The sequence below is a fragment of the Kwoniella botswanensis genome, chromosome 2 (assembly GCF_036426115.1).
Source record: "Kwoniella botswanensis chromosome 2, complete sequence".
In the NCBI taxonomy this organism is placed as follows: Eukaryota; Fungi; Basidiomycota; class Tremellomycetes; order Tremellales; family Cryptococcaceae; genus Kwoniella; species Kwoniella botswanensis.
Genome location: NC_088600.1, coordinates 2459836 through 2475581, shown reverse-complemented (window position 1 = coordinate 2475581; position 15746 = coordinate 2459836). Strand labels below are relative to the sequence as shown.

Below are 15746 nucleotides of genomic sequence, written 5' to 3'. Positions count from 1 at the left end.
AACAGTTAAACGAGCTTATCCAGGATGAAGGTTGAGGATTGAGGATTTAAACTGGACTAAGCGAAAAGTTGAGAAGCAAGAGTTTACGTATATCCCTCGGGTTCCTTGATTCCATGACGATGAAGAGGAGATCGAGATAGCGTCCTGTTAGTGCTGGATCAACCACGTAAGAAGATCGACGAGCAATAGCACCGTTGTTCCTTTTTTTTTTATACTGAAGATCATACCTCAGCTTGCTAGCAATGCTGCAGATCGTCCCAATATGCAGCCAGAGCGAACGTTATTCTCAATCTACCCTCTGAACCAAGGCCGTGATCGCTACATGCGCAGGTTCATGCACAGTTCAGTGGATGTCTCTCATGACTTGGTACAAGGTTGTTCAATTTTGCATCCGACCACAAGGCAGACGGACACACTGTACGTGACCTGAGCTAAAGCAAGGGGAAGACGGAGAACATCTGGTCCGTGCAAGTCCCTTGTATTCAACATGACGAATGTGGCTTGTTTACGGTACTCGTTTTCTTCATCCCACCAGCTGCGTCGGAGTGAGTTGAGTTGGACCAAGTGAATGGAAGGTGTGGTGGCGTCGAGGAAAGAATGAACTAGCGACTCACCCTTCTTCTTCTTTTTACGAACGACCGCCCGAAGGCCTGCTTGTCTGCCGGGTTGCTGCGCGAATGATCCGGATCGTGGCAAATAAGGATAAAAAGGAAAATTAAAATTACGTTAAAAGGTTAGTTCCCCTTTTTCTTGGTTACAGCTACTGTCCACGTAAAAACTTTCCGAAACATTCCTGATTGCTGCTCTGCTATACTCCGAATTGTAACTGGAGTAGCCCAAATCTCTTGCCGTAGTACGGGAGATCGTCCTATGCCTTGTCCTCTTACGGTAAAAACTTATCTTGGCCCACGTGGATCACGTTCAAGTATTTGTAGAAATGGATCCAGTTATTTGTAGAAATCAATGAGAAAATACAAATTCCAGAAGACGACATGCAGAATAATTTGTAGAAATCATCACATCAATACAAATAATCATTTCTTCTCTGCTTTCACACTTCCACTGTGGTATACCAGACAAACACAGTTCGGGTCTTCCTCTTCCTCTGCTCTGACAATGCATACCATATCCAACCCTCGGTCACACCCCAATTCCAATCCGATCACTTTGCCCTTGTCCCTTCCCAATCCCAAAGAAAGAGAACAAAGAGAGGCATCCCGAAGCCGATACCATACGATCTTATCTGGGTTTGGTATCTCCATTGAGTTGAGTAACAGAGTCAGTACCCCACTATGAGGTAGTTACCCTTTAACACACGTACTCCTCGCTCTTGCACAGCACAGCACAGCACACACATACTGTTGCTCGTTAGTCACACACAAGATACACACACACATTGCCTCCGACTTACGACAAACCTGAGTCACTACCCATTCCTGCTCTTTTACTTTTGAAACATTCCTTTCCCTCCTCCTTCACGCAGCTTGGACAAACAGTCATTTTTTTTTTTTTCCTTTTCGCCTTTCTCACATTCAACATCAACATATCATACCTTCTTATTGTTCTTCTTTCAACCATTCACGATTGAGTTTCACCGTCAAACAACCCAGAAGACGAGAGCAAGACAGGGCAGAACAAGACTACCTACCACCTCTTCGGATCTCATCTCATATTTGACCATTTTCGGTCTGGTCCGACATCCCACTCCACTCCAACCCAATCATTCAACTTGACCCGTCTTCTTCCTTGCTCCCTTTTACGACATTGTCAAAACGACTTCTCCGTCTACTGTAACGTATCAATTCTCGACGGACGTCCTCCTCATCCTTCATCCGAGGCCGTAAGCAATTGACCTGCTGTTCGGTGTACAGCTACTGTTACGTGGGCACCACGCATCTCATCAAAGGTATTCCTTTGAGTTAGTCGTTTTACATCATCACCATCAACTCGTCCGTCCCCCCACCCTCTTCCTCTCCTTCTACATCCATCGTCCTCGTACTTCTAGATCATTCCCCTTGCCTTGTCAGTCCCACTTTCAATCTGCATTCGGACCTCGTTTCAGATCAGTTACAAGTATATCGGGATTACCACACTCAGGATCCTACCATTCTATTGGGAATAGTGGAAAAGTTTTACCTTGTCTCACAACAGACAACAGACTGTCACCGCACCTCACCCACTTACGACACCCACGACGGAACACAATAACCACGCATTGACCTCTGCTCCTTTGCTTGGTGTCCTATTTGTATTCTTCTTCCATATTCGTATCATTCGGACAAATACAAATCGACCATCACCCATTCCTTGACTTCTTGACTTGCTACATATATAACCATCCCGGGAAAGATGGAAGTCACCCAGTGACTCGATACCTTTCTTCCAACACACATATATATATCTATATACACTTTTACCTTGTATCTTACTTTTGATTCTTTCTGTTTCTGTATATATACCATCATCACCACTCGCCTACGATATATATATATATATACAAGGAACATAGGAACGACTATCAACAACATACTACCAGATTAGATCGATCAGTCACCGGAATCAAATCAAATCAGCCCAAATTTATCATCCATTCACCAGTCAACAACATTCATCATGCATCCTCAACCTCACTCTCACTCTCACCCTCACCCTCACCCTTATCGATCATCATACCCTTCACTATCACCCGCAACACCCATCACATCCTCTATCACATCACACTCACCACAGAAACAGCACCCACCTTATGGTTTCCCTCCCAGCAGTATCAACATGAACGTAAGCATAGGTCATACTCATCCTCCCCCTTCACATCATCATGGCAGCAGGAACGCCTCGATTACGTCCGCTCGGTCCAACACGAATCACCCGGAATACAGCGAATCGGAATCAGAAGGTGAAGATGGGAAACTGGAAAAGGATAAGCTGGAGATACGTCGAGAGAAGAACCGAGTGAAACAGAGGAATCTACGTTGTGAGTACTGAATGAATCGTTGGATGGAGACAAAAAGGCTCGTTCCTGATTGACAATAACATAATCTCAAACATCTTCAAACAACGTAATGACCCATCCATTGATCCAATCGATCCGTCTATGCCGCTCTCTTACTTATATGCATGCATACCAGACTGATCATGCATATGCTGACTCATTCTTATTGATTCGTTGTAGTACGTCGAGCGAATCACATAGCTGAACTCGAAAGGAATGTCGCGAATATACGAGCAGAACATTCCTCCCTACAGAGTAGTTTCGCTCATCTCCAACAGAGGGAGAACAATCTACAGGGATGGGTACACGATCTGGAATCTGCTTTGTTCAGAAATGGTCTAGCGGCCGAGGTCGAGACTCTACGTCGCATATGGGCAGATCGAGAATTCAACAAACCCACTCAGCTTCCTCCTCCCCCACCGCCATCTTCCAGTCAACACGTTTCGATACCTCATCATGCACTTCCTACTCCCTCTGGTCCACCTTCTGCCGATCCACTATCGACCTTAGCCCGAGCGGCCTCTTCCATCCCACCTGGATCCGGATCCGCTTCCGGTTATCCCGAAGCCAGGATGAGCTATCCCCCACCCTCGGCAAGTGGATCAAGACCTACTCTACCTCGACCCACCTCCTTCTCTCGTCCTCCATTCGAAAACCCCTATCCCACTCCAGAATTACAATGGGGGTCGCAGATGAACGAATGGGTACAAGCACACCCTTCGGCATCGTCTGAGTCCGACAAGAAACGTAAGAGGGATCCTTACGCGGCTGATTATCCACCACCACCACCACCACCACCACACCCTTCAACTCTCAGACCAGGTCTACATCCCATGTCAGGCAGATTATCGGAATCGAACATTCACACTTTACCGCCTATCCAATCTTACCGACAGACTTCCCCCACATCCGCTCGACCAACATCAGCACCTTATCAGTCCGAAAGGCATTCCGTACCCATATCAGCCTCGACGTCTTCCGGAACCGGTAATGTATCACCTCGTTCGATAAGGATTTCCGATCTGGTATCGCCAAAAACTTCACACATCGATCATGTCTTACCGAGTCTATCGACATCCTTGACAGCCACCGAATTGACTCATCCATCGATACCCGAATCGAAAAGACAGTTGGAGATGCTGACGAACAGGGAAGGAGGTTGGAATAGAAGATCGAGCTCAAAAGGTGATCTGTCGGTGAGTGCGTGTACCAAGATCTCTTGATATATATATTGCTTCTTCCACAGCCCAACTTTGCATGTTCAGCTGATGGGTTCTCGTTGGTTGGGCATTCTTAGCCGAAGACGGAGAGGGAAGTTCCATCTCTGAATGGAACCAAACTCCCCCCTTTGAGATTCTTCAGACCGAAAACCGAGGAAGAGGATCATCCCATCTTGGAATCGAGTCCTCGATCCAATGGGGATTCTCGAACGACCAGCAGAGGCAGAGAGATGGAGAGGGAAATATCACCCAAAACCAGACTATCCTTATCCCCCTCGGCGATTGGGGATCGAGCAGCTTCGCCCCTATTGAAAGTCAAGGAACATCAGCTATTGGATGGTCAAGTACCGAAATCGGCTTAGACACCACGCACCAACTGGGAAATCAAGGAGAGGGAGGAGAAGAAAGGTTTTTGACGGATTCAATACCTCATGCGTCCGTTTACACAGCCAGGATATTACTCTTATCAATCTTACCTCAACCTATCTTGTCGGATAATCCACCGTTATTACCCTACTTGTTCAAGGAACAACAACAGATAATCCTCACTGCTTTATCCAACTTGTCTCCTCCAGAAGTGGCAGATCATTTCCGATCCACGCAGTTGAAAGATCTTTCAGCGGAAGATGCCAAACTGTTATTGGAATATCAATCTTCTCTACATTCCGATTTACGACTGGTCTTATTCCCCATTGCGATTCTGCGAGCAGCCACCATCAGAATGTACAAGGCCAATCCTTCGACGTTCAACCTGACTCACTTCATCTCATCAACTTTGAGAGAAGCTAGGATATTTGGTAATCCACTTGATCCCGATGCGTGGGAGATGCCGGATTCCTTCTGGGACCAATGGGGTGGGTGGTTCCCTCCTGGAAGAGCCTACTGCGCTTCACTGGGTGCATGGAGAAGGAGAGATGGACACACTGGATCGACGGTTGTGGAGATGATCTTGGGTCTCAAAGGGGAGAAACTCAAAAGGAGGGAAGGGTGGGTGGGTAAACCACCTGGATGGAAGATGCCTCAGTAGTGGGATCATAGAACTCTTACATACATTACTTCATATAATCTGATACACAGGGACTTGCAGGAGACGTTGCACACGCAATCGATAGGATAATATTGTAGCTTTAACACACAGTTTCACTTTCACATAGTTTGATTTGATAGGAATATAAAACCATGTACTACGTATGCTACTAGATCCATGTCAGACCCCTTCGCCTTCAGAGAAGTACTGTGACACATCCCTTCGCCACATTCCAATCAATCAGTCACAGTATGCAAACTCAACGATCATGATCCTATAAAAGTCACTCACTCGATCGATCCCCCTTGTTTCCGACTCCCAACTCGTCTATCCAAGAGATGGCAGAACTCGGAAATCCAAAATTTTTACATTTATGAAATACAAATACTGTATGGGTACCATCTGTTTCTACAAATAAATAAAACATCTTTTGAATGGAAAAAGTACAAATACAAATACTTGTACTTTCATAACGTCACTCTCATGATCGACATCCCGTCATCTTGTTATGGTAACGTAACCCATTCGGAACCGGATGGAAAAACTGAGAAATGGTATGTAACCAAAACCTAGTTTCGTTAATCCACGTACGGGCGTTTCCAGAATTCGGCTGGATGCTTGCCGTGGGAGGTCACGTAACTGGTAGCGAGAATCCCGTTTTTGTCGGTGTGAACATTTTCTGTATTTACGGCATCGCCAAAGCAAAGAGATTTGCAGCGCGGCGCAGTATTGATTGTATCCGAAGTGCGGTATGTCGGGTTCGGTTTTGTTGTTGAATCTGAAATATGCGTTTATACTCGGCTTGGTGGGATGTAGATTGTGGTTTTGCTGCGTTAGTGCTTTAAGGAATTCAAGGATGGATATTGAGTTGCTATGATAACTGCATGATATATTTGATCTGAGCTTCGGTTTTTTCATGGTCATCTGCTGTTTGTATGCATTTAACAAAGTGAATGATGATGTTTGGCGTTACTCATGAGAAGTGGGTAGACTATTTCGCCTGTCTAGTCTAATATGATAATACAACACAACAGATATGATATCGCTATATAGTTGGGCATGTAAATTATAGTACACCTGTGATATCTATCTTTACATCTATAATCTCGCTCTTTTCACTCTCCCACCCAACATCTGTCTCCTGATCTGTGTCTTACCCAATACTTCCCCAACTTGTAATTCCTTTCCCTTCTTTTTCGTCGATTTACCTATCCCACTTCCATCCCCTAAACCAAAAACTACTAATCTTCCTTCCCTACCTGCTCTTCCTGCCCTGCCCGCCCGGTGGACGAAATCCAATACGTCCCTTGGTGGATCTAGTAAAAATACGGATGAGACGGATGGTGAGAAATCTAATCCTCGAGAAAGTAATGAAGTAGTTACTAAAATCCTAGGTGTAGAAGATGAGGCTGAAGATGAAGATGAAGAGGACTTAGTACTGCTGGTCGATTTATCTTCTGTTCCTTCTGCGTGCTCTTGTTGTTCTTGGAACTTCCTTCTGGGCTGTTGTGGAACAGATTTCATCAAGAAAGAATCTAACGGACCGTTCCTACCTCTCTGGCGATACTGACTTTCGCTCGTCCAATTCAAACAGTGCAGTCCCTTTGATTCAAGTGTATTGGATAATTGTTCGACTTTCTTATCGGAATTGCAGAATATGATAATCTTGCTTTTCTCCTTTTCCCCTTCCCCTCCGGATTGGGAATTTGATTTCGACTTGAGAGCATCATCAGCAAACACCCTTCGGACCTCGTGAGCAACATCTGCTAGTCTGTTACCGGATCTGGACGGCGGTACGAAGCGAGTCTCCAATTTGGTTGGTAATTTGTGTAGACCTGGTGAGAGGAGATGAGTGAATTTGGTGGATGAGAATAAAGGGTGGGAGGATAGGAGGTTGAGCAATGAAGGTGGTAATGTTGCGGTACATAAGATCAGGTTGACTTGGGATGATAAAGGGGTTTTGGATAGGATTGACAATGTTTCGTCAAGGAAGTCGGAGCCTGTTTTCACGTTAAGGAGAAACAAAGAGTCAGCTTGGAGTAACAGATATCGAACTACATCAAGTGTCAGAATCATGGGTTTTTTGACTTACCCAACAACACATCCGCCTCGTCAATCACCACCCATTCTACTTTATCGCTCCTTACCAATCCACTCTTTTCCTCTTTCTTCCATAGCCCACTACCTATATCTTCCCTTTCATTCTCTTCCTGATCTTGATCTTTCCTTATACCCAACATCCTTCTTACACTTCCGACCGTGCCCAGTAACACATCGGCCGTACCTCTCCTAGCACCAACACCACCAGCAGCAGTATTGCTCAATCCCATTACGCTAAGTTTGGTGGTATGCGTGAGGGATTTGGCGAATCGGGTGGATTGTCTCGTAAGTTCGTGTGTAGGTGATAAAACGATTGACCGTGGATACAAATGCTGAACATCTTCTTCTGATTGTCGGATATTTTGGTCTGTCGATTTGAGATTTTGAAATAGAGGAACGAGATAAGACATTGTCTTGCCACTTCCTGTCTCAGCACCTAGTATCACCCTCTGACCTTCATTGAAGGTTGGACTTGAGGAAAGGAGATTTGCGAAACTGAGACTTTGAATTGGCGTAGTCGTTCCGTGTTCACCATATTGCGATGTCAGGGATTGCAGTAATCCAGGAGTCAGATTGAATGTATCGAATGGTCGGGGTGAAGCTGCAGTGGGATCGGAGAGAGTTGGCGTGGAAGGGTAAGAAGGAGGTTGAAAAGGTTGCGATTTTGGGAATCGTGGGGAAGGTGGGACTGATCCTGAGCCAGCTTCCTCCGCCTCAGTGTAATGCCTGGATGACCGACGTGGCTGATGGGGTTCTTCGAATGACGCTAATCTTCTTGATGAAGTGGGGTGTATCCTACCTTTGACGTTCGATTTGAAGGGGGGATATCGGGATTGACCATCGAAAGAAGGTTTCTTGCCGAACGCCGATTTCTGACCAAAAGTTGGCTTCGCACCAGAAGATGTCCTATTGAAAGCCTGCTTGAAGGATGACCCCCTGCTTGATCTTCCAAGTTGAGCTGTCCGCGGTCCACCAGCTTGCGCGGTGGAAGTGGCATGAAGTGCTCGAATGAGAATAGAGCGCAGGGGAGGTGTCGTAAGAGCGATGTGAGAGATCCCCGATGGGTGGGAGAGCCGGGACTGGATCATAATGAAGCTGTCCACTCGATCGTTCCTGCGCTGTCCTGTAGTATGCCAGTCACAAGATGTTCACCGAAAAGAAGAGATGAAGCGATGGAGAGATGGAAGAGATGGGACAGTGTGAGATGGAAATCCGAAATCTCGATCAAGATATCACGTGACATGTCTCATCTCGATTTGATTCCGTCGAAAGTCTGCTCTATCAAATTCTCACCGTGGGCATCTTCAACGTTTCTCTCCCCCTTCCTTTCTCTCTTTTCATCTTTCGTCTCTTACTAGATTCGTATCTCTACTTGCCCGTCATAGATACTTCGCTTCTTGTCAAGGATGTGCTGCATGTGAGTGTCTGATTCACCTATCCTATCTCACAACCTTCCTTCTAACATATCACAAATCCACAATCCTCTCCCTCTCATCCACACCCACACTTATAAATGAAGAGCGGCACATTTGCCCCATTGGCACCTCTTGACCCAGGGTCCGTCGACTCGATATCACCACACGATATCATCACGAGTACGACGGGCCGTTGCTCTCAACGGACTATCTGATAACCATTTCATCTCTGTTCCGTCAATTGTAATGAACGAAGGGAATGAGAATTAGATTGCTGACTTCCAAAAATAATACAACAGGTATCTTCTCATCTTGTAATGATTTAGAATGATCATTGTGTACATTGTTATTACATTCGCCCATTATACGTGAGCGAGTCGATGATGAAAAAAATGTATCCCATATTATATTTACCAGATTCGAAATTTGATTGACAATCATCAATCACGTTCCCATAAGATCCAATCCATTCCAAATTACCTCAGTAGTCCTTTCATCCGTTGACATCACAACTGACACTGTCCAATGTCCGATATCACGCTATAATTTCGATCAGCGTTGACTCGATTTCGACTGATTATATCGCATCGAGACCGTCGTATCCCACCTATCAATCCTTTCATTAATCCCATACCAAAGGAACGATCAATGAAAGGATCATCATACACATCCAAACCCCGCTGAAGGCTGTCATGCCTTTTCGCTATTCCAGTATGGAAGTCAGCTGTCTATTTATTCAACACCAGTTGTGACAGTTTAAAGCGGAGTTGATCCTCAAAGCCCCCCATTCGGAATTTCTTGTAAATTTACAATCTCACCATACTGATCTACAGTATTCGGAATACCATCTCATCACTACCCACCTTGAGCTATACGCCTGCGACCATAGTGATCATTGGAAGGTGTATACGGTCTTATTTGGAGGAGCTGTCCAACGTAAGTCCTCTGCATCTGATCATAGAGGAATCATGGACAGTATAGGTTAATATGTCACGACCTCCGTGTCGCAGAGACGTCGTATATCCTCGACTCGTCAGACAACCCTCCCCCATCTATCTAAACGTATCTACTGACCACATTATAACGACGATATCTTCTTCAAATCTGATATACTGTAGTCTCGTGCTGACAAGATGAACAACCAACTGAGCGTTCAGAACATGCAACGTCATTTCTCCGATACAGCTTACTTACCTCAGGTGTCTTCGAGATTGAATCCTAACCCTAATCTGATAACGAGACCATCAAGGGGATTACCGGTGGGTACGGTCCAACAGAGAGGAACTATGTCGATGCCTACTTCACCGATCATGAAGAAGATGGTGATCCAACCGACAGCTAACCCAGGAATTGATCTTGGTCAAGGGATCTGGGAATCTGTGAGTAGCCCTTGCTCCCAGGGATGTAGACTTCGATGTTTGATCGGTCCTGTATTTCTAAACGAAGGAATGGATGGAAGTACATAGCGTACTGAACTGATTCTTACTGATTCTGGACTTGTACTGATATATCGTGTTCTCTACCGATATATAGCTACAAACCGCTCAAGCGTTCTTCTCAAGTCATTATCATCAACAGCAACAGCAATTACAGCAGCAGAACAATCCTCATCCTTTACCGACCCACAATCAAGCTTCATCTCAGGATCAGATCCAGCTACCAAATCAAAATCAGGATCAAAATCCAAACTCAGGATTTACAAATCATGTGAGTAACATTCGTGGACCCCATGAACTAAGAATAATGATATGGATATTGATCTTATTTGTTTGGGTATAGGTCTCACCTATGGATCTCACACTGTCTTCTTCAATGTATTACGACCTCTCTAGCCAACCGCCTACGACGAGTTCCTTGCAGTACATCTCACCTCCGTCTACTCGTTTCCAGACTCAACCACCTAATACTGGATCAGGAATGGGTTTAGGGATAGGAATGGATATCGATTCACCGTTTATGGACCATGCAGGATTTCCCAATCGCACTGTGTCACCTACTACCAATAATCAAGTCAAGCAAGATGGAGTCGAAGATAATGATATGAACCCTGACACTGGTGCTGGTACTGGTACTGGGTTTAGGAAGAAGAGGATTCAAGTTAGGATAGCGTGTACACATTGTCAGAAAGCTTGTAAGAAATGTTCCAATACTCGGTGAGTCAGTTTATCTGAAGATCAAGCCTACATCAAATCGCAGATATAAGTAGGTCGCTGATATTGAGTATGGGTGATATGATGATTTTTATAGACCTTGCGAACGATGTGTGAAATACGGTCTGACTGAATGTGTGGACTCGACTCGTAAACCCAGGAAAACAGGTATCAAGAGGTGAGTGTTTGGATGAAATGTAATATCCTCAATTTATCATCGATCGAGCAAATTGCCAATCATGAGCAATGCAGCTGTGCTTGTGATATATGAAGCTAAGAATTCACACAACTTTTCTGTCCTGTCGGTGATCTCATTCTATACCACTTACCGACTTATCCCTGATCAATAATCTGGATTGACCCATAACACTGACGAATTATACTGATTGTGTCCTTTCTTACTCACCAAGGGGTCCATACAAGAGGCGTTCCTCCAGATACTCAGCTACGGGATACCCATATCCTCTCACAGGTGATGGTGGCGATGGTGGTTCGCTAAAGACAAAGATGAACGATCATCAATACCAATTCCCAAATCAAAATTCGAATACGAATATAAATACGGTCCCGAATCATTCACATGTCCAAGCAGGATTTCACTTATCTAAACCCAATCATACTCGAGCTAATTTCTCTCATCCACCTCATAATCATACCAACAACCATTCGAACTCCACGTCTATGAGTGAAAATTCACAATCTCCTCATTCCAATTCGAATCCTTTGCATCACCAACCATCCTCTACTCATTCTCAATCCATAGTCTATCCACCATTCCCCAAACCTACACCCACTGCGTCGAGTAATCTCGTAACGGCCATATCCAATGCACTATCTCTACCTCAACAATCCCAGTGGGTTGACGGTCAGAGACTACCGTTGAACTCGAAGACCAATGGTGTAACACCGGAAGAAGAGAATGGCAGCAAGAAAGGAAAGACAAGTCCGATGTATCCCAAAACCCCCGTTGGAGTGTTTCCATTTTCCTTAGTAGGTGGGAAAGATGATCCGTTCTCTAGAGCTGTTAGCCCCATCAAACAATTTGAATTCGATTTTGCTTCGGCGGGTGAGAGCCCTCATGGTAATGTCGACGTTAATAGGAGTGGGTTGAGTGAAGTCATAGAGGAAAGTGAAGGTGTAGAAGTGGAAGAGAATGCTTCTGCATTCATATCAACATCGGTTTCTTCCACATTACCTTTACCGAATAATACTTCCACTCGACAGACTAATGAAACTATTACGAATACTACCAACCTCCGGGTTAACACGCAACCGATGATCAGCTCTCCTCTTTCTATGGGGCCTGGAACAGGTGCATATACACCTTACGTACTGCCAAGTAAAATTCGCAAACCGTCGTTGAGGACTTTGATGTCCACCTCAACCTCAAGAGCGCCCTCACCTACAGCCACGACTCATACACAGGGTATGTCAAATCCGCTAAGTAACATTGATATGGAACTACAGAGTCCGACGTTATTTACTGCTTGTGCCGATGATAGTGGAATGCTATTGGATGTGGATGAGATAGAAGGTTGGGATACCCCTTGGTCAGTTAGAAATGAAGATGCAGGCGGAGAAGGAGATGATGGGATCAGAAATCACGGTGGAAATGAAGCTGGACTGTTCGAAGGTATCATGGGATTACATTGAGTTGAAAAAGTGACAGATTGCTGAAGGGTTATACATCCTATGCACGCGAGATACTGTATTTTGCATTCGTTCATTTTGTCACGATGATCTGACTGAAGACCTCAGTAGACGGCCCTGATCATATAGGAGACGGCCTAAACTGGCGAGCAGATGATAGGAGGACAATGGAAGATGGGATAATTTGATCAAAGTAGGTAATAGAACAACACATCTCGTTGAGGCGGTTTTGCCTCCATGTCTCTCGCAGAATAGGTCCGGTTGCTTCTCGTCTTACACCTGTGCTATGCACTCAATCTCGATGGTGGCATCACTGGGCAAACGTGCGGCCTGAATGCAGGTTCTTGACGGCTTGGGATCGGGAAGGAACTGACGTGACTTGTAAATCAGCTTGCATAACGCAAGTCAATAGAATAACTCACTGAGACAAACGCCTCGTTCATCGCTGCGTCATTCATTGCTCTAATCAGTCTCGGCCAGCGAGTGAGGGTAGTATCACTGTGCCAACTCACCATCGAAGTTGTCCAAATCGAGAATGAAGACTATAGATTGGGAAATGATAAGCATTCACTACTTCGTTCGATCTTATGAAACTCACTATTGATCTTCACGATTTTCGAAAGTGAGGAGCCACCAAGTTCAAGTACATCTTTCAAATTAGTGAGAGATTGAAGCTGATGACAGTGGAATACATGAGCCATTCCACCTTGGCCTCACAGTATGTGACTCACCGTAGCTTCCTTTATATCAGCAGATTTGCCGACTTGTCCACTGCAGAAAATCAATCCGGGAGAAGTCACGACTACTGCAGGTGCTGCAGATAACGGGGATGATCAGGCACACAAATGGGAAAGCAATTTGCGTTCCGACTCACAATTATGGGGCTTCAAGGGAAAGCTTGCGGAACTGACTGTCTGGATCGCCGACATGATGATGTTACGAGTGGGTGGAAGCAGCCAGGCGATAATGAAACGTTGGGAAACAATAGGATGAGTGGGCCCGGAAAGTTGAGGTTCTTGGGACAGACTCGCATGAATGTGACATCTCGCTGTGCATGTATGGTGCTGCTGGAAATACAAATAGTGGATGACTGAGACAAGATGGGCGTGAAGGCTAACTCAACTCGGCACTTCGGAACGCTAGAAGATTTCGTAGGATATGCCCGATCACCGCATTTTTTCGATAACCTACAGGGTCAGTCAGCTCGGTCGGCACCTCGGAACACATGAATGATAGAGATAACAAGACACAATTATTCGCAATCATACCCCCAGTTTTCATGCGTTCCAGAAGTTCGGCTTTTCGGAATGTCCAGAGCTACTCTTACCATTCAGACTCATGTATATATATGGGGCGTTTGCACTTTTGGCAGGAATGGATTCAGCTCGAATATCATCAGCGTAAGAGCCGGTAATCTAACAAGATGTCCGAGATCCAGTCCACCTTTCAACCGCCTTCCTCAGATGGTAAACCTTTCGTGCCCGAATGGCAAGCACCACCGGCTACCAAAGAAATTCACGACTTTGCCAAACTCACCACAATCGACCTAAGCCTTCTAGACTCGTCGGATCCCTCCGTCGTCGCAGACCTGGTAGCAACCACCAAACGAGCCATCAAGGAAGACGGGTTTCTATACCTGGTAAATTATGGTGTAACAATCGAGCAGGTTAGCCGCTTCATCTTTTTTTCGCATCGAGATCCGAGCTGGACCAGACTAATGCGGATCGCTCCATATAGCTTCATCGTCAGTTCGCCATCGCCCAGTATCTTCATCGAAATATATCAGAGGAAGACAAGGAGCGGCTTCTGTGGGACCCAGCCACTGGTCTGTTTGCCGGATATAAGCCTGGTTTCGGATGGAAGGTGGGTTTGTAATTCTGGCTCACTGGATATATATAGTGATTCGGATTGCTGATTCGTGCGTCACGGCTTCCACTGCAGAGAGAAAAGGGAGCCGTTGATGGTATTGAGCATTTCAATTTCTATCATGAGCAATTCAGCGACATCAACAAAATCCCTACCTGCATTCACCCATTCATGGACGAGATCATCGCCTTTTGCGAGTTCTTAACTCAGTCTGTCAATAGGCGACTTCTCAGATTGCTCTCAAAAGTCCTGGAGCTCGACGATGACTTCCTCTGGAACAAGGTTCAGTCTCAGAAAGGTCCAGTGGGGGAAGGGTACTTCCGTCACGCACTGTTCCATCCGCTTCAGGAAGACACAAAGAAGCTTGGAGGAGGTCTGAGAATGAACGGACATCAGTGAGTGCAATACTTGGATGTTTGTCAAGAGATCGCAAGTACTGATGGCATGGGCCGTCCTGCAGCGATTACGGAACAACCACTTTGCTCTTCTCCGTACCTATCAGCTGTCTGCAGATCTACGGCAATGACGAAAAATGGAGATACGTGGGCTACAATCCCGGTTCATTGGTGGTCAATCTGGGGGAGACTCTCGAGAGTTAGTCTCATATGCTTAATGTCAAAGGAACATAGCTCAGATATCGTGTTGTACTGACCCAATTATCTCGCAGTTATCTCTGGTGGTCACTTTAAAGCTACAAGACATCGCGTATATCAACCCCCTTCGGACCAAGCTCACGAGCAGAGACTATCCTTAGTTCTCTTCAACGCCGCCGAAGGAAGTCTCAGGGTGTCTCCAGCTATGGGTAAGCGGTCTGTTCTGACTGAATTATCTGCTACCGCAGCTTACGCCTCTTCTTTCGCACAGAGTCACCGCTCCTGCAGAGGGAGGGCTGCATAAACGAGCAAGGTGTTTATAAAGGTTTCAAAACACTCATGGATAACGGTATGCCTGTATGTTGGTCTTCCTTGCTGCCCATCACAACGTTCGTATGTTGAAGCTAATACGGAAACCTCTCACAGGTCCCAACAATGAGGGAGTGGAGGGAGATTCAGATAGCGACTTTGCCAGAACCAAACTTGAAAAAGGAAATGAAAATCCTTGAAGTCAATGGCAAACTCATGTATCAAAGAGATCTGTTCGGCATCCCTGTGGTCATTCCTGTCTAAGACATTTATACTTTCTGGTTGTGATTGTTAGTGTCATGAAGTCGTGTTCAGACATAGCATCATGTATCAAATCTCCATTGGTCCCGAATCAATGGATCCATTTGGCTGCCTAATGCCGCACCAGCCACGACAGATTGACTGGTCCACAGCAAGTGCAGAG

The 15746-nt window shown here is 45.5% G+C and overlaps 6 protein-coding genes across 6 annotated transcripts; 4 read left to right on the top strand and 2 right to left on the bottom strand.

Moving 5' to 3' along the window:
* Positions 1-2613: 2613 nt before the first annotated feature.
* L199_007830 (uncharacterized protein) lies at positions 2614-4574 on the top strand (the record flags this gene model as incomplete). Its single annotated transcript, XM_064893516.1, has 3 exons — positions 2614-2974; positions 3173-4188; positions 4290-4574. 3 exons carry the CDS (start codon positions 2614-2616, stop codon positions 4572-4574), a joined length of 1662 nt encoding a protein of 553 aa, XP_064749588.1.
* Positions 4575-4933: 359 nt separating this feature from the next.
* On the top strand, positions 4934-5239 carry L199_007829 (uncharacterized protein; the record flags this gene model as incomplete). The annotated part of the gene is made up of 1 exon (XM_064893515.1): positions 4934-5239. The coding sequence occupies one exon, from the start codon at positions 4934-4936 to the stop codon at positions 5237-5239; it is 306 nt and encodes a 101-aa protein (XP_064749587.1).
* Positions 5240-6337: 1098 nt separating this feature from the next.
* On the bottom strand, positions 6338-8427 carry L199_007828 (uncharacterized protein; the record flags this gene model as incomplete). The annotated part of the gene is made up of 2 exons (XM_064893514.1): positions 6338-7239; positions 7332-8427. The coding sequence occupies 2 exons, from the start codon at positions 8425-8427 to the stop codon at positions 6338-6340; spliced, it is 1998 nt and encodes a 665-aa protein (XP_064749586.1).
* Positions 8428-9887: 1460 nt separating this feature from the next.
* Positions 9888-12557, top strand: L199_007827 (uncharacterized protein; the record flags this gene model as incomplete). The annotated part of the gene is made up of 5 exons (XM_064893513.1): positions 9888-10133; positions 10288-10461; positions 10534-10907; positions 11002-11082; positions 11315-12557. The coding sequence occupies 5 exons, from the start codon at positions 9888-9890 to the stop codon at positions 12555-12557; spliced, it is 2118 nt and encodes a 705-aa protein (XP_064749585.1).
* A 270-nt stretch (positions 12558-12827) lies between these two features.
* Positions 12828-13483, bottom strand: L199_007826 (uncharacterized protein; the record flags this gene model as incomplete). Its single annotated transcript, XM_064893512.1, has 6 exons — positions 12828-12923; positions 12977-12999; positions 13067-13096; positions 13153-13228; positions 13286-13368; positions 13429-13483. The coding sequence occupies 6 exons, from the start codon at positions 13481-13483 to the stop codon at positions 12828-12830; spliced, it is 363 nt and encodes a 120-aa protein (XP_064749584.1).
* Positions 13484-13977: 494 nt separating this feature from the next.
* L199_007825 (uncharacterized protein) lies at positions 13978-15586 on the top strand (the record flags this gene model as incomplete). Its single annotated transcript, XM_064893511.1, has 7 exons — positions 13978-14220; positions 14292-14417; positions 14496-14815; positions 14881-15014; positions 15088-15222; positions 15285-15370; positions 15440-15586. 7 exons carry the CDS (start codon positions 13978-13980, stop codon positions 15584-15586), a joined length of 1191 nt encoding a protein of 396 aa, XP_064749583.1.
* Between the last annotated feature and the right edge of the window lie 160 nt (positions 15587-15746).